This window comes from Bombyx mori, chromosome 20 (assembly GCF_030269925.1).
Source record: "Bombyx mori chromosome 20, ASM3026992v2".
Taxonomy (NCBI): Eukaryota; Metazoa; Arthropoda; class Insecta; order Lepidoptera; family Bombycidae; genus Bombyx; species Bombyx mori.
The window spans coordinates 7428398-7449925 of record NC_085126.1 but is presented as its reverse complement, the minus strand read 5'-3'; the positions used below and the strand labels follow the sequence as shown (position 1 = coordinate 7449925).

At 38.2% G+C, this 21528-nt stretch overlaps 1 protein-coding gene across 4 annotated transcripts in view; it reads left to right on the top strand.

Annotated features, from left to right (window-relative positions):
• Positions 1–21329, top strand: part of LOC101741568 (guanine nucleotide-binding protein G(s) subunit alpha) — a 41787-nt gene extending 20458 nt beyond the window's left edge. For 3 of the 4 annotated variants that reach the window (XM_021347442.3, XM_062674152.1, XM_038017846.2), the window contains exons 3-10: positions 3283–3409; positions 4457–4618; positions 4991–5074; positions 7020–7153; positions 9163–9291; positions 10532–10910; positions 11907–12100; positions 13275–21329. In XM_021347442.3, coding sequence (XP_021203117.2) covers positions 3302–3409; positions 4457–4618; positions 4991–5074; positions 7020–7153; positions 9163–9291; positions 10532–10910; positions 11907–12053 — 1143 coding nt within the window. In that variant the 5' untranslated portion in view covers positions 3283–3301 and the 3' untranslated portion in view covers positions 12054–12100; positions 13275–21329. 4 annotated transcript variants of the gene reach the window in all.
• The last annotated feature ends 199 nt before the right edge of the window (positions 21330–21528 follow it).

The following is a 21528-nucleotide window of genomic DNA, read 5'->3' as shown; positions in this document are numbered from 1 at the left end:
ATATTTTTTGAGTTTTATTTTTAAATTTCTAGTCTTTTAGTCTACTTATTGATTCGTTCTTGAATGCGCGTGTTCAGTGAACCTCAAGGCTAAGCTCAACAATGACATGACAATGGTATATTTCGATCAGGACTGCTTGCAAATCGTGCATGCAATGACATATCCAAATTCCTGTATCTATTATAAATTTGTTATTCACTAGAATCGTTAACGAGCCCATGCCATAGCATGCCAAATTCTCTCCCGAAACATTTCGCATTAAAAGTGTACAATTTCCAAATTATAAATTGAGTTAATATGCGTAAACATGTGGGTATCTATCACCAGTATTTTTCTCACAAATACTGTCAAAAGAGCGTAGTTTAGTTTAAGTTTTTTTTTTTAGTTTACCTATGTTTCGACTACTATTATCAAAATTAATACAATTTTATCTTACTTTAAAAGACAGATAATGTAACGGGTAAAAACTAAAAATAAAAAAATGTTTCAAATATGATTAGTATTAAAAATATTACATGTCAAACCTTTAAAACACACTCCTGTAAAATTAGTAAGTTTTGAGATTATACAGTTTTAATGCGAGAAGATTTGCTCGAAGTCTCTATTGTACTCTTCGAATTGGAATTTCATCGTGGCAGAAATGGTGGGATCGTGAACCCTACTACGCTCGCTAGTCAAACTAGACCAGACAATGACCGAGCTTTGCTTTTTGATAACGCCATCTTGTGGCTTTAAATCGGTTAGTTGCCCTCAATTAAGAAAAATAGTATTATTATTCGCCAATAGATGTCGGGAAGAGTTGATTATTGAAAACACGAATAAAACAACGTTTTCTGAAAATAAATCGTAGCTAGATCGATTTATCGCCCCCGAAATCCCCTGTATACTAAATTTTATGAAAATCGTTTGGAGCCGTTTCCGAGATTCAGATTATATACATAATTAATATTAATAAACAAGAATTGCTCGTTTAAAGGTATAAGATAAGATAGTGTACAAAATACACCGTTAATTGTTCTATTTAAATAAGGTTGCTGTGTGCAAGAATTCTTCCCGTACTAATTACAGTTTGATTGAACGCTGATAACAACCGATGAATCATTAACAGATTATTGATTTTAAATTGATTTTCGTTAATTTACCTAGATAAGGTCTTGGCGTACACACATACGTGAATTTTGAGAGTTATGCAGGGTAGTCGAATTTAAATGCCTATGTATGTGTGTGTCTGTTCATTTGGTCACATGAATCTATAATCTAATAAGTGGTATAGAATGGAATTAAGATTTTTTTTTTATTGCTTAGATGGGTGGACGAGCTCACAGCCCACCTGGTGTTAAGTGGTTACTGGAGCCCATAGACATCTACAACGTAAATGCGTCACCCACCTTGAGATATAAGTTCTAAGGTCTCAGTATAGTTACAACGGCTGCCCCACCCTTCAAACCGAAACGCATTACTGCTTCACGACAGAAATAGGCAGGGCGGTGGTACCTACCTGTGCGGACTCACAAGAGGTCCTACCACCAGTAAATTTTCATATGCTGTCTCAGCGGTGTGCCTAGCCAACATTGGTCTGTCCAATACCTTTGGTTTTAAACGACCTCTAATAGGCAAAACTAGGACGTACCCTCCTGCTAATTATCTACTATATACATATCTGCGACAGGTTTCTCTGAGGAATTAATTATTCGAAATTAATTTTGGTTTGTCTATAACCTTTCTTTGGTTTTAAACGACCTCTAATAGGCAAAACTAGGGACGTACCCTCTAGCTAATTATCTACAATATGTACCTATCTGCGAGAGAGTTCTTTGAGGAATTAATTATTCGAAATGATCTTTGGTTTGTCCAAAACCTTTCTTTGGTTTTAAACGATCTCTAATAGGCAAAACTAGGAACTTACCCTCCAGCTAATTATCTATTACATATCTGCGACAGGTTTCTCTGAGGAATTAATTATTCGAAATGATGCCGTCAAAGCTTTTATTATCCCATCCGTCAAAGTTACTCTCGTTCCGACTACGCTGTATCCCTGCATTCCCCACAGTGCGTTTGTCGAGATTACATTTGCATATCATCCGGCTCTGGAATGGATTCCCCTGCGTTATAACACGTCCTTCCTCCAAAGTGGTTTATAGAGATTTTTTTCTCGGTATCCAGTGGCTTGACACCGAGTATTCTTAACCATTGACTTGATAGTGGATCGCTTCAATTCGTGACGTCCTCAGCGTTGCGTTTATTTTGTTTTAAAACCAAATAGATATAGTTTTACTAGGAGCAGGCTTAGGGACCCCGGTAACCGTACGCGTCGAACTCGACAAAGAAGTCTACGTGCAACCTAACCCATGCATCAGCCCGCTGAGTTTCTCGCCGGATCTTCTCGTCGGGTCGCGATTCCGATCCGGTAGTAGATTCATTCGCGAAGCAATTGCACTTGAGTTGTTAAGTCTCCTTCGGAGGCGCTCGGGCAGTTGTTAGCAAATCCCACCCTCCTAGCTGAGCCTTTGCTCGCCCACCTGTCCTGCAATCATAAAAAAAAGAAAAAAATAGTTTTTTTTGTAAATTTCCCTTTCTTGTTCCCTAGCATCGCTTTTGGCCCACAACAAAATTCGCCTTGTACAATCCATTCGATTGAGATGCATTTTTGATATATTTTTTGCTGTCATTCGAAAGTTTTGGCACGGCGTTGGAAGTACGATTCGCGTTTCTCACGTTACCGAATCAAATATCCTAGTATCAATTACACATGACACGTATAATTCTGATGGTCCACGTAGGTTGAGTGAATAACCTGATGTTGGCCAACGGTCAGCCAATGTTAGTATACTCGGACGTAAGAGAGGAGTGTCGGAAAATATCTTAGAACTAATTGACTTCTTGTCCAGAAAACGACTCGATTGACTCTCGTATTTTATGCATAAGCAATTTGTCTGGTTTCACAGAATCCACCAAAAAACGACCGCAACTGGCGTTTCGGTAAAATGCACTTAGTTTTTTTTTTTTTGTATATTTTATTGCTTAGGTTGGTGGACGAGCTCACGTCCCACCTAGTGTTAGATGGTTACCGGAGCGCATAGACATCTACAACGTAAATGCGCCACACACCTTGAGATAGAAGTTCTAAGGTCTCAGTATAGTTACAACGGCTGCCCCACCCTACAAACCGAAACGCGTTGCTACTTCACGGCAGAAATATGCAGATTTACAGCAATGATGTGGTGTAATATCGACGGATTTCTGCCCTCACCTGTTTGAATTATGGTTTTCGTTGTACCTCAGGTGGACGGCGTGGTCTGCAATGGGTTGCTTCGGGTCACCGGGCGGCAAGAGCAGCGAGGGCGACGACATCAAGAAACAAAAGAGACGCAGCGATGCCATCACCAGGCAGCTGCAGAAGGATAAACAGGTACTCGAGTCAGGTTTTGAAGTCGTCGTGGCCTAATGGATAAGACGTCCGATGTATTCGTGTTGAGCGATGCACCGGTGTTCGAATCCCGCAGGCGGGTACCAATTTTTCTAATGAAATACGTACTCAACAAATGTTTACGATTGATTTTCACGGTGAAGGAATAACATCGTGTAATAAAAATGAAACCCGCAAAATTATAATTTGCGTAATTACTGGTGGTAGGACCTCTTGTGAGTCCGCGCGGGTAGGTACCACCGCCCTGCCTATTTCTGCCGTGAAGCAGTAATCCGTTTCGGTTTGAAGGGTGGGGTAGCCGTTGTAACTATACTTGAGACCTTAGAACTTATATCTCAAGGTGGGTGGCGCATTTACGTTGTGGATGTCTATGGGCTCCAGTAACCACTTGACACCAGGTGGGCTGTGAGCTCGTCCACCCATCTAAGCAATAAAAAAAAAAAAAGTTCAGGAAATCGAGTTCCAATACTCAAAAGGGGACCAGAATGAGGAATAGATTTGTCTGCTCCTAACAACTTAGCCACAGTCTACAGTTTACAAGTGATCATGAGGTCGAAATATCGACTAAGGGACTGCTTTTTTATATTTTTTTATTGCCCTTGTAGATGAGCATACGGCATACCTGATGATGAGTGGTTACCGTTACCCATGGACGTCAACAAAGCCAGGGACAGAGCCCAGCCGCTGCCTACAGCTTAATATTCTCCACAAGTTTGAAGAAGGACATGTCATAGCGCTCGGGTAACACCGTGTAAGGGAAGCTCATTCCAAAGCCGGATGGTGCGTGACAAAAAAAGATCTCTGAAAACGCACTGTGGATGAACGCAGTGGCTCCAGCTAGCATGGTTGAACTCTACTCCGATGGCGGGCGGTGCGATGGTAATCATCTCAAACAATTCCTGAGTAAAAATCGTAATAAGAACCCGTTAAATATTAGTCTCTTTTTTCGTCTTTAAAGCGGCGAAAGTTTCCAACATTAGGTAATCGTCAATCGAAGCAATCGATTAGGTATAACGTTGTCGATTCCAGTTGTATCGGGCGACGCACCGGCTGCTCCTGCTGGGCGCCGGCGAGTCCGGCAAGTCGACGATCGTGAAGCAGATGCGCATCTTGCATGTCAACGGCTTCTCCGACAAGGAGCGCAAGGAGAAGATCGAGGACATCAAGAAGAACATCCGCGATGCTATACTCGTAAGTAAAGTATAAGATGGAGTTTATGATGTGGCAGATATGGGGTGGCTTTTTTATTACTTAGATGGGTGGACGAGCTCACAGCCCACCTAGTGAGTGTTAAGTGGTTACTGGAGCCTATAGACATCTACAACGTAAATATCGCCACCCATCTTGAGATATGATTTCTAAGATCTCAGTATAGTTACAACGGCTGCCCTACCCTTGAAACCGAATCGCATTACTGCTTCACGGCAGAAATAGGCGGGGTGGTGGTACCTACCCGCGCGGACTCATGAGTTACGTATCATCGCCTTGTTGGTACAGTGAAAATTTTACATTGAGATAGTTCAATGTTGAACGGAAGTTAATTGTAGTTGTTGAACATTTCAGACAATCACGGGTGCAATGAGTACCCTGACTCCTCCGATTCCACTCGAGAAGCAGGAGAACAAAGTACGCGTCGATTACATTCAGGTGAGCCGATCTCATATTTCACGGAAGTGTGGGTAGAACGAAATGGACAGTCTTGCAGAACAGGACAGAATTGTATTCATAACTTAAGTTCGAAATTCTTAAACACGCTAGATGGCGCTGATCCAAAATATTATAACTTTGACAATTTAAACACGACACAAATAAAATTATTGTAAACTAGCTGTACCCGTCCGCTTCGCTGGGCATTTAAAATTAACATTATCATTTCTCACCCCCACAAAGATTCTCATCATTAACGCCCCGCAACTGGTGTAGGGAGTCCAACACTCATATAAATATTAGCCTATCCATTAAGTACATGTATTTTGTACATGGATATCAAGTTTCAAGTCAATCGGATGCACGGTTCAGTAGTTATAACGGAACATCCGTAAAAATCACTGTAGATTTATATATTAGTATAGAGTATAGATTACATCAACAATACATATTTACAATACAATAAATAAATCGTCCAAATTACAGTCATAACCACGAATAATATAACAGTGTGATTACACAACGTGGCCTCCAGTTAAATAATAATACCAATAAATTAGTAATGCCGAATTGATAATAGATGGTGTTATTTTTTTTACGACTGTACCATCAAAACGCTTTTGCAGTTCACTGTATAAGGAAGATGTGGATTGCTTGACGACGTTGTTCATTAAACGTGTCCATAGTTTTAATATTTCAAATTATGTTTAGTGCGAATGGGGTCCAAAACTTAGTATTTTTAACATGGTACGTACAAAAAACTTTATTTTATCTTGATTGAATATGTAGCTTCCATTAATTCCACAAAGCTACTTTAGGTAGATTTGATTAGCCCAGTACTGTTAAGCAACCAAATGCGTATTACATTGCCCGCAATGGATAACAACGTGGTGGTCGCAACTACCTACTCGTTACATTGCGGTTTCTCGAAACGCGTTTAATAAATTGATGCATATAGTATATTTTATGCTCGTGTTAAGGTCGGTAAAGTAAGGCGCGAGAAAGATTTCTATGCAATCCCTATTAATATATCTACTTCAATAGTTAAATGTATAGTTTTAGATATCAGAAAATGAAGAGTATTTGGGAAGTATAAGAACTTAATTGTATCTTGATTGAATATGTAGCTTCCATTAATATGCGACAGGCTACGTTAGGTAGATTTGATTAGCCCGGTACTGTTAAGCACGAAATGTGTATTACATTGCCCGCAATGGATAACAACGTGGCGGTAGCAACTACCCACTCGTTACATTGCGGATTCTCGAAACGCGTTTAATAAATTGATGCATATAGTATATTCTATGCTCATGTTAAGGTCCGTGCTTGCTCGGGAAAGGTTTCTATACATCCCCTATTAATATTCTACTGCAGTAGTTAAATGTATAGTTTTAGATATCAGAAAATGAAGTGTTTTTTCTCTCCTGCTCTTCTCCCAGTCACCTGGGGTCGGCGCAACATGTTTTCTTCTTCCATACTCCTCTATCATATACTATTTCTTCGCTCACTCCCCTCTTACACATATCATCTTTCATGCAATTCATCCATTTCTTCTCAGGTCTACCCCTTCCTCTATATCCTTCCACATTCCTATCCTATCCACACAGTTAACACTCTCTTACTAACCTTATTTTCAATTCGTCTCATCACATGTCCATACCATCCCAAAAACGCACTTCTCAGCTTATGGGAGTATATGGAAAGGGTAGTAGCAGCATATGGAAAGTATAAGCGAGGTACCACAGGTGTAGCTGGACTGTGAGAGTGGTCACACGAGACTGAGTCGTTGTGAGTGCGAGTCACGGTGAGGACGTAGCTAGGGCCGGGGGTATGGAGAGGGAAGCGGCTTGAGGATTGCCGTCGTATAGTTGAGGGTGAGAGAGTGGCCAAGGTCAGCGCCACGCGGGTTGGCTCGAGACACTGACCGTGCGGTTGCCGGGCGCAGGACGTGGCGTCGCAGCCGGACTTCGACTACCCTTCGGAGTTCTACGAGCACACGGAGGCGCTGTGGAAGGACCAGGGCGTGCAGCGCACCTACGAGCGCAGCAACGAGTACCAGCTCATCGACTGCGCGAAATAGTGAGTGTACAAATCATATTGTTAAGCGCTAAACAAATAAAATTTTACCGAATTACAAGTTAACACTGTATTAGCACTTAAAACACTTTAAAATTCTCATTTCGCTTCTTCCGCTTCGCTTCAGGTGATCCGTTCGCTGTTTCGCTTCGAGTAGTTTCGATTACTAACTGACGGCGTGCCGTCTCTGCAACGCTTTTATAGTTGATATCACATCCCTAGAATTATCGAAAATATTCCACACATTTCGAGTATCGTGTTTCCGCTATCTGACAATAGATGGCTTTGTAATTCTCGAGCGTTCTAGGTGCTACTAGATCCTTCGATATTCGTTCGACTTTTCGGCGATAGATGGCGTTACTATTACCAACGTAACAATAATATCAGTTCTTGAATATGTGGAAAAATTCGATTGACCCCGAAATCAATCTAAACAACTTCAATTTATCAGTTATCGCAGATATAGCATGACGTCTTCGTTCTGGAGTTCTAACTTGATTTAACTCATCGTTTAATAATTGGCAGTGTAGATGTAAATTTTAATGCAAGTTATTAAAGCAGCGGTTGGGAACTTAAAAGTTCTATGACACATGAGTCGTCTATTATCAAAGGTGGCAATCTGTGCATTTGGACAAAAAAAATTTATTGATATGTCAATACAGATTGATTTGAATATAATCGTCTCCTTCAAAGAATACGGTTCAAAACCTGCATTAAATAAAGGTTAATAGTTAACCTGTTATTTATCTAAGATGTCGTTCCGAAGAGTTTTGTGACTGCCAATGGAATACAAAGTCAATAATTCGTTTTTCTGATTTACCAATCATTGTCCAACAGTCAGATTGCCGGCTTTGATAATAGTCGACTCACATATTTCCTTTTTAAATTTGTTGATGTAATATTCTATATACAAAAAGAGAGAGAGAGAGAGAGAGTATACTTTATTGGGCACCATAAAACAATTAACATAAAAAAACAGGAAATAGGCAGGTATAAAAATGTATAATAGGCGGTCTTATAGCCAAAGGCCGTCTCTTCCAGGCAACCGTCTTTATCTAGAGAAATTCTGAAAAAGTAAATTAAAATAAGTTTCAATTAAGTTTTAAAATGTAGGCAGCGGCTCGGCTCTGCCCCTAGTATTGCTGACGTCCATGGGCGACGGTAACCACTCACCATCAGGTGGGCCGTATGCTCATCTGCCTATAAGGGTAATAAAAAAAGGCTTCGGCTTAATAATAACAATTTTAATTCATTTGGTGTACCGTTATCAACAATATTCAGAGTGATATATTATAAATATATATTAGAAATAGGCCAGACAATTTTTGCGCACATTATTAAATATAATGAAGAAAAATACTCTTATAAGTTTTTTTTTAAGCAATTTTATGACCTGGTAACCTTTAGGTCAAGTTTTATTTTAAGTTATATTCTTATTTTTATGAAAAATGATACTATGGAGTGAAATGAAATGAAGACGATTAATTTGAGACATTAATCAACTGGGATGAAATTAAATGAAATGAGATGAGATGATATGGAATGAAATATAATCTCAGTAAAATGGTGGTCATTTACCGAGATTTTTTCAGTGGACTTTTTGGAGGATCCCCAGAAGTTACGTCCAGCGGCTTTCTTTCATTTTCCCACATTTGTGCACTTACACAGATATTAAACAGTTAATAAACCACCGTCATTACAAATTGAAACCTGAAGAAACACTAAATAGATAAAATAAAACAAATCACACAACTTCACTCCTCGCGTTCCTGCCAAAAAAAGTCACTCCTATCAAAACTGAGACTTACCCATGGCACAAGGCTGATATCTATAGGCTCCGGTAATCACTTAACATCGAGTGGTCTGCTCGTCCACCCATTTGAGCATTATAAAAGCTGGTCAGACGTACTTGGAATCCTTGAGAAGTAAACGAATCAAGTCTAGACACAAAGTCTACCTTGCCCTATAAGTAAATCGATATATAACCCTAAAATTATGTTATGTATTTGCAGTTTCTTGGATAAAGTTCACATAATAAAGCAGGCGGACTACACGCCCACCGAACAGGACATCCTGCGCTGCCGAGTCCTCACCTCCGGGATATTCGAGACGCAGTTCGTCGTGGACAAAGTCAATTTCCAGTGAGTTTGATTTACCACACAAGGAACCGGAGACAAGTTCATATTGTCAATGGTCGTTAACCAACAGACACAGCCCACTGAGTTTCTCGCCGGATCTTCTCATTGGGTCGCGTTTCCGATCCGGTGGTAGATTCTGCTAAGCACTGTTCTTGCTAGGGCCAGTGTCAGCAACACTCCGGTTTGAGCCCTGTGAGCTAACCTAGACGTCAAGGAGAAGCTGAAATTGCCTCTAAAGGCTATCTACATAGGAAAAAAAAAACGGTCTAATGAAATTAAAGAACGGTTGATGGAGTGGGGTCGTTCAGGGCTGAAGGATAATGGTTAGCTGCCTTCGCTTCAAACGACAAACATTCTCATGCTTTCCTTAGTAAATATATACTAGTGGACCCCCAGTTGTTAAAATTTTATACTTCATTAATCACAAATTTCGCCAAGACTATACTATAGATCAATAAAATTAAAGACAAACAATATTAATCTATTCTCAATTTGACCACAGACTTAAAACAGTAACAAAAGTTTGACACGAAACAAAGAGTAATATAATATGTGTTGTGTCAAATACATGTTAGTATGTGTAATGTTTTTAATTGCTGATTTAATGTATTTTTTATGCATAATTAAAATAATTTTAACATTTTGCACTCCTTCTCTATAGTTTCTATAAGAGTGGGAAATTTCATACTCCTCGGTCCGTACAATTTTCATATAAATGGATACAACGTTTTTGCTTCACGTATTAATATATAGATAGTTTACTATTAAAGTAACTATTTATTTCGGTTCGTTTGATTGAGGTAAAGCGGAAATAGTTGACCGCTCTCACTGACACTGGAATTTGGTCATTGACCTCGTCAGCTGATTTCGATTCGTCATCCATTGCGTGTAACAAAAGTATCGTTATAATAATGTATGTCTATAATTGTTAATTACTGATGGTAGGATCTCTTGTGAGGCCGCACGGGTAGGTACCACCGCCCTGCCTATTTCTGCCGTGAAGCAGTAATGCGTTTCGGTTTGAAGTGTGGGGCAGCCGTTGTACTGTAAAAACTGAGATCTTAGAGCTCTTGTCTCAAGGTGAGTGGTGGCATTTACGCTGTACATGTCTATGGGCTCCAATAACCACTTAACACCAGGTGGGCTGTAAGCTCGTCCAACCATTTATGCAATCTTATATCGGTGCGTTGGATGCAGTAATTCGATAAGTCGATAATGTGTTAACGTCATGACTTCTTTCTAGCATGTTCGACGTGGGCGGGCAACGTGACGAGCGCCGTAAGTGGATCCAGTGCTTCAATGACGTGACGGCCATCATCTTCGTGACGGCCTGCTCCTCCTACAACATGGTGCTGCGCGAGGACCCCACGCAGAACCGGCTGCGCGAGTCTCTGGAACTGTTCAAGAGCATCTGGAACAACCGGTGGCTGCGGACCATCTCCGTCATCCTGTTCCTCAACAAGCAGGACCTGCTCGCCGAGAAGGTGCTGGCGGGGAAGTCCCGGCTCGAGGACTACTTCCAGGAGTTCGCCCGTTACCAGACCCCGCCTGATGCTGTGCCCGACGCCAAGGACCATCCCGAGGTGTCCCGCGCCAAGTACTTCATACGCGATGAGTTTCTGGTGAGAAGTTTCTTCTTTTTTTTTCTATTTTCCTACCTAAGCTGATAGCCTTGAGAGGCAATATCAGCATCGCCTTAACTAGTAGGTGAGCTCGCGGGGCTCAAACCTGATGACGTTGCTAACACGAACCCTAGCAAGAGTCGTGCTTCGCAGAATCTACCACCGGATCGGAAACGCGACCCACTGAGAAGATCCGGCGAGAAACTCAGTGGGCTGTGTCTGTAGGTTAATTTACTCGTCGAGCCCTTCGTCACAACCGACGGGTTCGACGGGAACGAAAATAATGTAGAATTACAAATATATTGAACTTTCTAGAGTTCACCAGTATAAGTAGTCAGCTGTAAACAATGCCCATGATAAGACCTTGTCTTCAAATCTAACACAAGAACAATCTATCTACTATTATTATTATATTTCCTATTTCTGCCGTGAAGCAGTAATGCGTTTCGGTTTGAAGGGTGGGGCAGCCGTTGTAACTATACTGAGATGTTAGAACTTATATCTCAAGGCGCATTTACGTTGTAGATGTCTATGGGCTCCAGTAACCACTTAACACTAGGTGGGCTGTGAGCTCGTCCACCCATCTAAGCATTAAAAAATAAATAACAACAGACAGAAATATCTATCTAAATTTTGGTACAGGAAATCCAAGTATATATAACATTATGCCATAAGTCCTTTAATCAGAGGTTCCCAAAGGTTATCTTGTCTACTGCCCACTTTGTGGATAAATAATCTTTTAGCGCCCCCATCTTTTCACCTACTTAAAAACCACTATAGCGCGAGCTCAGTCGCTGTGTAAGAGTGCTCCCAGATGAAATTACAAATCGCCTCCCAAGCCTCTACACAACGCCCCCATTTTTTCCGGGTCTCTTACGGCCCCCCTTGCAGGTCTGCAGCGCCCACAAGGGGGCGTTATCGCCCACTTTCGGAAAGGCTGCCTTAAATGATTTAATTTTTATGATTATTGATTTGTAATATTTGTTCGTATTCCAGCGCATAAGTACGGCCAGCGGCGACGGTAAGCACTACTGCTACCCGCACTTCACGTGCGCTGTCGACACGGAGAACATCAAGCGCGTGTTCAACGACTGCCGCGACATCATCCAGCGCATGCACCTGCGCCAGTACGAGCTGCTCTAACCGGGCACCAGCCATCGGCCGGTCGACTGTCCCCTTCTCTTGACTAGGTAAAGAAAGAGACGGACTGCCCTCGGTAATAGTGTACAGCCACCGACCGGTCGACTGTCCCCTTCTCTTGACTAGGTAACGAAAGAGACGGACTGCGCTCGGTAATAGTGTGGTCTTAGTTGTTTTTGAATTTGGAAGCCGGACATCTAGTAAGACGTACTACACTCAAGTACCAGCCACCGGCCGGTCGACTGTCCCTTTCTCTTGACTAGGTAACGAAAGAGACGGACTGCGCTCAGTAATAGTCTTAGTTGCTTTTGAATTCGGAAGCTGGACATCTAGTAGGACGTGCTGCACTCATGTACCAGCCACCGGTCGGTCGACTATCCCCTTCTCTTGACTAGGTAACGAAAGAGACGGACTGCGCTGAGTGATAGTGTAGTCTTAGTTGTTTTGAGTTTTGAATTTGGAAGCCGGACATTTAATAGGACGTGCTACACTCATATACCAGCCACCGGTCGGTCGACTGTCCCCTTCTCTTGACTAGGTAAAGAAAGGGACGGACTGCACTCAGTGATAGTGTGGTCTTAGTTGTTTTTGAATTCGGAAGCCGGACATCTAGTAGGACGTGCTACACTCATGTCTAGTTCAACCTCAAACCAGTCGTGAAGTATATCGATACTTGAGCTTACGATCTCGAAGCTCAGAGTTAGTGGCATTGATATTATGATATCCGTGTCGGGGTCATTTGTTAGTAAGAATCCTGCGGGGTAGAAAGAGGGTTGAATTCTCCACATTACCTTTACCGTTCAGGTAAAAACCGTTCTTATGTATTGCTTCATAAGTCGGAAAGTAATTTTTTTATTTATTTATTGCTTAGGTGGGTGGAAGAGCTCACAGCCCACCTGATGTTAAGTGGTTACTGGAGCCCATAGACATCTACAACGTAAATACGCCACCCACCTTGAGACATAAGTTCTAAGGTCTCAGGTATAGTTACAACGGCTGCCCCACCCTTCAAACCGAAACGCATTACTGCTTCATGGCAGAAAATAGGCGGGGCGGTGGTACCTATCCGTGCGGACTTACAAGAGGTCCTACCACCAGTAAAAATCCTACCAGTACCTAAAATCACTCTTATATAATAAATGAGTAGTTCCAAAAATCGATCGTAATATGACCGCACTACGAGAGATTATGTATCGAACTGTATCGATATTAATTCTGTTTCAGAATAAATACAAAAAAGCAAAGGGTCTGCCCCGCTGCCCGGGCTCCACCGTGGACACGCGTCAAGCGCATTTTCAAACACTTCATTCGACCCGTGTTCCGTTAACGAGTGACAGAATCGATTATTCGATTTCACTATCGATAGTATTCGCTGAATAGATCCAATGACTTAGGGTGATCCATTTTACTTGTCATCTTGAGTTTAACGTTAATCAATTTTACTTTGACACGTGAGAATCGATTGCAATTTGATTATTGTCAATAAATAATCGTAGATCTTAGGGTGCGAAATTCGAATGAAGTTGAAATTTTAAAATCGATTTTCACAAGTACGTATTCGAATGGTGTTTCCGAATATTCGCTTTTGCACGAAGCTGGCAACTAACCGTTTTCAAATCACAATTTTGTTTAGTCATTTTAATACTTACTTTATTTAGTCTTATTTTTGGTTGTGACGATTCAATTTTTTTTTTTTTTTTTAGTTAATTTTATCGTTTTTTTAAATATATTTTATTTGAAAGTTTAAAAAGATTATAAATGAAAGATATGTTTATATTTTGTTGATTCGCGAATCGAGATACCGGACGACGGTATCGTTTTAGCGTAGTGTTGTAACACAATAACCATTGTCGATAATAGAGATGCGGCTAAGAGCACTTGCCGCGTTATTTTTTTTTCTCAATCTTTAATCGAGGCTATATTAATCACAAGCAGCTAGTTTTAAAGGACTTATTATTGTTTATGTAATATTAGCATCGTTCTTAAGCTCAAGTTAATGAATCATTTTATTTATCTGAATCTATAATAAAGGATTTATGTTGTTTATCCTTTTTTAAGATCCTAATAGTTTTTAAGATTTTATTTAAATACATAAATTCTTCCATTTTATTCGGACAGTTGTATCAATAATTAATTGTCGTTCGCACAAATTCCTTAAAACGCAACAAACACGAATTTTTCAATTGTATTTTATTCTTTATCAAATCTGTAAATATATATATATAATTTCCCAAAAACATTTTCTATATAAATGTTAATTCTATATATATATATATATATATATATATATAAGTCACAAATATTGTCTCCTCTGAAGGAGAACTTTGATGATGATAACAGTACTAATTATTAGAATCGCAAAAGTCGAATCAATCAAAGTTCTAAACGATGAAAAAAAAACGGAATAATCTCCAACGCTTCAGAAATATATACATACATAGATCTGATATATTTCATGTTTGTTATGTAATACGAAATAGATTTTTTTTTTATTGCCTTTGTAGGCAGAAGAGCATACGGCCCACCTGATGGTGAGTGGTTACCGTCGCCCATGGACTTCAGCAATGCCAAGGGCAGAGCCAAGCCGCTGCCTACCGCTAAATTACATCAAAGAGTTTCATCTGCGTCAGCTTTGTAGTTTGGGAGTTAGTTTAATCGTCACATTTGGGTTTTCTTTAAGTGAATCTGTTGACGGTTAATTCTTCATTCCTTCTGCGGGCCTACTGGAAGAGATTTCGACATGAAATAAGTAGTGCCCTTGTACTCTGTATCCTTATTGTCGTGTTTCTTCTAACAGATGTTTGTACAAAATATATTTAACTACCGACCCGTCCTCGCTTCGTTTCAGAAACTGTAATTTATTATTGATTTCTCCACTATTTAATGGATGTTATTATACATATAAACCTTCCTCTTCAATCACGCTATCTATTAAAAAAACCGCACCAAAATCCGTTGCGTAGTTTTAAAGATTTAAGCATACATAGGGATATAGGGACAGAGAAAGCGACTTTGTTTTCTACTATGTAGTGATAGTGCTAAATAAATAAAGAAATAAAGGTCTTGGAACAGGCTGCCATTGTCGTGAACCTTGGTAGAGGTCTACTAAACAAGAACCTCTAGGCTGATGATGAAGATAACCAAATTTTCAGTTTATCGAATTATCTTCTCCATTAGATGTATGCACAAGCCACCAAAATGTAATATAGTTTGTTCGTCACTTACCGTGACTCGCATTAATGCTACAATACTGTTTATTGATGGGTTCAACCTTGGCTTCCTTCTACCTATTGACATTGGCATAAGCACTGTTTTATGCATATCGTTTTCAAAAGATACATCTTTGTTTGTTTGTTTGCATTTTATTTTCGACATTAGTAACTAGTATTATTCGCGGTACTAATAAAGAGGTTTTTAATGTAATGTCGCGTATTCGATGCATAATTAACGAAATTAAATTGGGAAAAGCTCGCTTGAAAGCGTTTGTCACCCCCCCACACCTCCCCCCGCCCACGCATCGACTAGAAGCGTGACGTAACGCTTAAATTGTTAATGATTTTTTACATTATTGACTCGTTTAGAAAAGAATAAGAAAAACAACATCACTGTTAATTGTATTTTCCTATTTTTATTTATAAACTAATTTCAGTTTTAAAAAAAAAAACTTATTTCATTTGATATTCATCTTTAAGTCTAAAATTATGTTATAAAATTTCGTTTTGCGTACTTATAATTTTAGTTTTTAAATTAATTATGATCTAATTTATTTTTAAAATGTTTTATTTTTTTTCTCCTTATATTCGATAATCGATATTAACGAAACTGTAACCATATAATCGAATGTCACATCACTAGTTATCTTGTTAATTTTTTTTTGTTTCTTTTTAATAGTTTTCTAGGTTCTAAGCTCGTTTTCTGTTGAATGTGCCATAAATTGTGTGTTGCCAGCGGAAACACCATATTCCTAATGTTACCATATATGAAAGATTAAGTTTATTTTAGTTTACCACAGATAACGTATGCTATTTTTCGCTTCCTTTTTAAACGTAACCACACACTATATTTGTTAACATTTATTATTATTATTAACTATGAAGTTTTTTCTCGTTTTTAAGTTTTTTTTTTAATGTATGTAGTAAAAGCAAATGTAACGTAATTTTAATAAATATATATATATATATATATATATATATATATAAAATTAATGTATGTATGTATGTATGTTTCGAAGTCATCTCATTGCGTCCGGAGGTCGTCATAATCTCTTTAATTCGCTAACGAAATCTATCGACAGTTCTCGCCTTTTGACAGTCGGCTAATCTATTGTCCATATTGTCTATCATTAACATTACTTTCCTTGATCAGGTTTCCGTGTCAGGAATTTCGACCTTAAACACTGAAGTATGTGAAAAAACCTTAAAATATATATATATATATATCGAGGGGTGAAAAGTTATTTCGTTTAAGTGACATTTTTGGTAACTTTCCAGGACACCATCTATAGTTTAAAATTTGGAAAAAAAGATTATCATAGTATTAAAATGTTTTTCGGGTATTTGAATGGGGAAGTTTCTTTAAAGATATCGAACTTGTTGATGACGGAATATCAAATTACAAAGTACTTTAATTGCAAAGATAAATGTCGCGTGTTAAGGGATATATCGCATAAACCAGCCTTTCCCAAAGTGGGCGATAACGCCCCCTTATGGGCGCTGCAAGCCTAAAGGGGGGCGGTAAGAGAACCCAGAGAAGGAGGCGTTGTGTAGATAGAGGCTTTTGAGGCGATTTGTAATTTCACTCTTAGACGCCGACTGAACTCTCCCTATAGTGGTTTCTAAGTAGGTGAAAAAATGGGGGGCGCTAAAAAATAATCTATTCTCAGAGTGGGCAGTTGACAAAATAAGTTTGGGAACCCCTGGCTTAAACCAAACAGTATTTTTACCCCTCGATATATTGTGAACAAAAATGAGAATTAACGAGTCTTTATGTTTCGAAATTCCTACATTCGTATATAATAAGAGATAATGTAGACGTGTGCTTCAGACTTAGACGCTGTCCGCTTAGGTCTAGTGATAACTGACTTAATTTTATCTCCATTTAATGTAATAATAATAATGATGTAAGTAAAAACCTTGTAATGGCGCCCTCCCGTCATTGTTTTCTTTATTAAATAGGCGTACAATGTATTAATGTAATCTGTGGCGTCATGACTTAGTACGTGCGGCTAATGTTTCATTAAAACTGAAGAAAGCTCGAGAATATATCTGTCTCGTTCACTCGAGTTAGCGTGCAAGAAAGAGACGACTGCATGAGCTGAACAAAACTAGATAGTATATCCGTCTCGTTCACTCGAGTTTGCGTGCGAGAAAGAGACATACCTGCAAGAGTCTCTGCAAGCTCTGTGCCTAGAAGACGGACGCGTTTGGAAGTCTATATATCGCGCATACAGTGCGATAACGTCACTCATGCGAATTATGTAACTTTTCATGAGATACGTTGGAAAATTAAACATCTTATTATATAATTCTTTTAAACTACAACTTTAAACTTCATCAGTAAAAGTAAACATCTCTCTCCGTCTCACTAATAACTAATTAAAAAATATGTTTTCTCATATTTAGTTCAGTTTTAACAAAAATTGCTTAAGTGACTTTATAGCACCGTATGTGCGATATATATATGTATATATCGATGGGTGAAAGGCTAAGGAAATTTGGTTTAAGTGATTTCAGAAGAGCCATTTAAAGTTAAAAATTTGGAAAAAAATATCTTAACAAAATAACTTCATCAGCTGTTTGAAACTTAATTGAGGTTCAATTAAAAATGACGAACTGTTGATGCTAATTACCAAATAAAACGCACATTTAATTACAAAGATAAATGCCTTTCACTCCTCGATATATAATCTGACAGGCAATTTAAGAGCTTTTTAGCTTTTAATGCAGCTTTTGAATTATATTTTACTTTTTGAGTATCTATTTAAACCCTATACTTAACATCCAATAATGCAGGCAGCTAAATCAGGCAATTCTTTGTTATGTAGTTTTTATAAATGTGAATAATCGATTTAAAATTATCGATAATTAATTTTATCGATAGTAACTTTTTTTATCGAAAACTGTATCGAGTTTATCCTTTATTTAAATTATTTTTTAATTGATATTTTAAAAGGAAAATGAATACGCGATTTTTCTTTTATTACCAGAAGAAATTGACGGATTTAAATGTACAGGAGGCAATAAATGGGGACTGTCAGAAAATTCACAATGACAATGTTGATATCGATCAAGTTATCCGAACTTCTGCGTATAATTATGGACACACAATTCTCCATAAAGGTAATGCCTATGGTTTGTCTAAAACCGCGATCATATGGTTGACTTTTTTGTTAATGTTTTTTTAATTCCCTTTTTTAATTTACAGACATATTAAATGAATGCGTCAGTATTAGGGTGTCATATCAACAAATGTTATTTTTTTTTATGTTCTTGTAGGCAAACGAGCGTACGGCCCACCTGATGGTGAGTGGTTACACCGTCGCCCATGGACGTCAGCAATTCCAGGGACAGAGCCAAGCGGCTGCCTACTGTATGTCAGTTCTCTAAGCACATAACTTTGTATGGATGTGTCGAGTTTTGAATGTTTCATCAAAATTTAATAATTTGCACGTAAAGAAGAAAGTTTTTATTTTCAATTTTCGAATCATAGTTTTTTTTTTTTTTCATTCTAAAGACGTTAATGCAACGCCCGAAACCTGTCCTTTTAGTGTGTTTTGGTGTATTTTCATAGATAAATGCAATAACATGTGAGTCATATAATAATAAAAAACATTTTTTATTAATAATAAATAAAATACGTAGATTAGATTAAAAAATTATACATTTTTAATTATTATCATTTTATTTGTTCGTTATTTTCATTCGATATATTAATATATAGTTGATTCGCCTGTGTCGTGATCGGTGAGATGTAAAAATGTAGGAGCTTTCATTGAAATAAAATATTAATGAAATATATATGTATATTATATATTTAATGTAATTTAAAAAAAAAAACAGCATCTCGGTTTTTATTTAAATATAGCTAAGGGTCGGTCGATAGCCGCGATCATGAACTGTCTTGTTCGTTGCCAATAAAAGTTTGAGAGGTGTCAAGGGACACCCGGATGGAACGAAGTTTCTTTTCGATTAATTAGTGAAGGAATTGTAATAAAAATTTTTTTAAGTTATAGTATTTTTTTATGTACAAAAAACCTGTAAACACTCAACAAAAATAATCGTCGCGACACCACTGTTCAATGCGAAATAGAAAGACGAAACGAAAATAACTGGCTTGCTTTCTATAGAGAGAGAGAGAGAGAGAGAGACAAACAGACAGAGAAACACGCAAAAAGTGTCGTTACAACTTTTGGTCTTAATATTTTTCCGTCTAGAGCCCCCTTTCTCAATGCGCGATAAGGAACTTCGTTCCAAAAAAAAAATCATGATATGAATAATGATTAGTTATGTATTGACCAGCGCACAATGTCGCAATTAGCGATACCAATCTGCAGGCGATGCGACCTATAAGCGAAAAGTTTAGGGAGAAGAAGGCACATATAGATTTCGACCATTCAATTTCACATCAAGATGTCCGGCAATTTAAAAAAAAAAAAATCATTAACAATAGTAGGAGGAAAGGCGATTGCGTGCAGCAGAGATGCGAATGTTGCGATGGATGTGTGGAGTAACGAGAATGGATAGAATACGGAATGAATATGTTAGAGGAGGTCTGAAAGTGGCACCTGTGACAGAGAAGCTGAGGAGTGCGCGTTTGGGATGGTATGGACATGTGATGAGACGAAATGAAAATGAGGTTGGTAAGAGAGTGTTAACTATGAATGTGGAAGGATATAGAGGAAGAGGTAGACCTAAGAAGAAATGGATGGATTGCGTGAAAGACGATATGTGTAAGAGGGGAGTGACCAAAGAAATGGTATATGATAGAGGAGTATGGAAGGAGAAAACATGTTGCGCCGACCCCAGGTGACTGGGAGAAGGGCAGGAGAATGATGATGTTCATTAACAATAGTCGAGTTTTCCCGGAAATAGGCAAAAAACACGAATTTCATGTTCGTTGGCTTGGCGTTGCTTTCTTCGTGTTGCATACAATTTTGAGGCACAGACGTGTATGATCTTGGAGTTTTGAAACAATGTCGTACGATCCTGGCAAATGTCGATACGATATGAGTTCGTCTACTGAAATAATGATTGATTCATCTCGTGATGGGTTCATGTATGATGAAGCCAACTAACCTAGCATAGGCCGTAGGCAGCTTCCCTAAAAACAGCGGATCGCGAGCGGCAACTATACTTGAGACCTTAGAACTTGTATCTCAAGATGGGTGGCGCATTTACGTTGTAGATGTCTATGGGCTCCAGTAACCACTTAACACCAGGTGGGCTGTGTGAGCACCTCCACCCATCTAAGCAATAAAAGAAAAATGGATCTGAAATTACGTCACATTACGAACAACACCGTCTTTTACCGGTTTTCGATTAGATGTCTTTGTACGATTTTGTCTGTGCCGATTTAAAATTTGATTTACGGTATTCTCATCACTACAGCCGTTGGTACAAACCGTGAGATATATTATATGCATAATGAAACGAATCATAATTGTGTTTGCATTTATATAGTACTCATAATATGTTTTTAACTTAGCACAATCATGTGATTACTCGAATTTCTTCTTAGGTATTATATATATATATATATATATATATACATTTTTTTTTTTTTTTTTTAATTGCTGTATAGTAATCGCGTAGCATAGCTCAACACTCAGCTTAGAAGAACGGTATGTAATATCAGCACACTTTAGTATTTCGCCGTGGAGATCGTGAACTGTCTTGTATTTAAAAAAAATATTTCAAAAAAAAAAACTTAACTACCTACGTTTATAATTATAATATACTGAATTAAAAAAAAAAAAGTTCTATATTTTTAACGATTTTTTTTTAAATATACCTAATTAATGAAATTCCTAAAGATTAAAAATAATAATAATAATAATAATAATGAATAAATTTTAATATTTACGTGTATATTTAGTGTGTAACGCGAGGTGGTCGTAAAAGTAACATAATTGCTTGTAATTTATTGTCTCGAGGTATACAGAATATATCGTTTCACTGTCCATGAAATTTAAATATGTAACTGATGTGTACAAAATCAGTTTGTTTCTGGCATTTTGAATCCGACTTAATGTATGTAAAAAAATAAATGTTGTTTTAAAAGTTTTCGTTTTTTATTGAGCGGACCGAATGTGTTGCAAAGGAACCTTAAGACAGAAACTATAGAAAAAATTTGTTTGATATGGAATCCTAATTTTATTAATTGAATCACAACGACTGTGAAATTTATTAAAAGATAGTGTTTGAATTCGGAACGTCAAAAGTGTCAACGAGCGACGTCCGCCATGACACTTTCCCCCTTT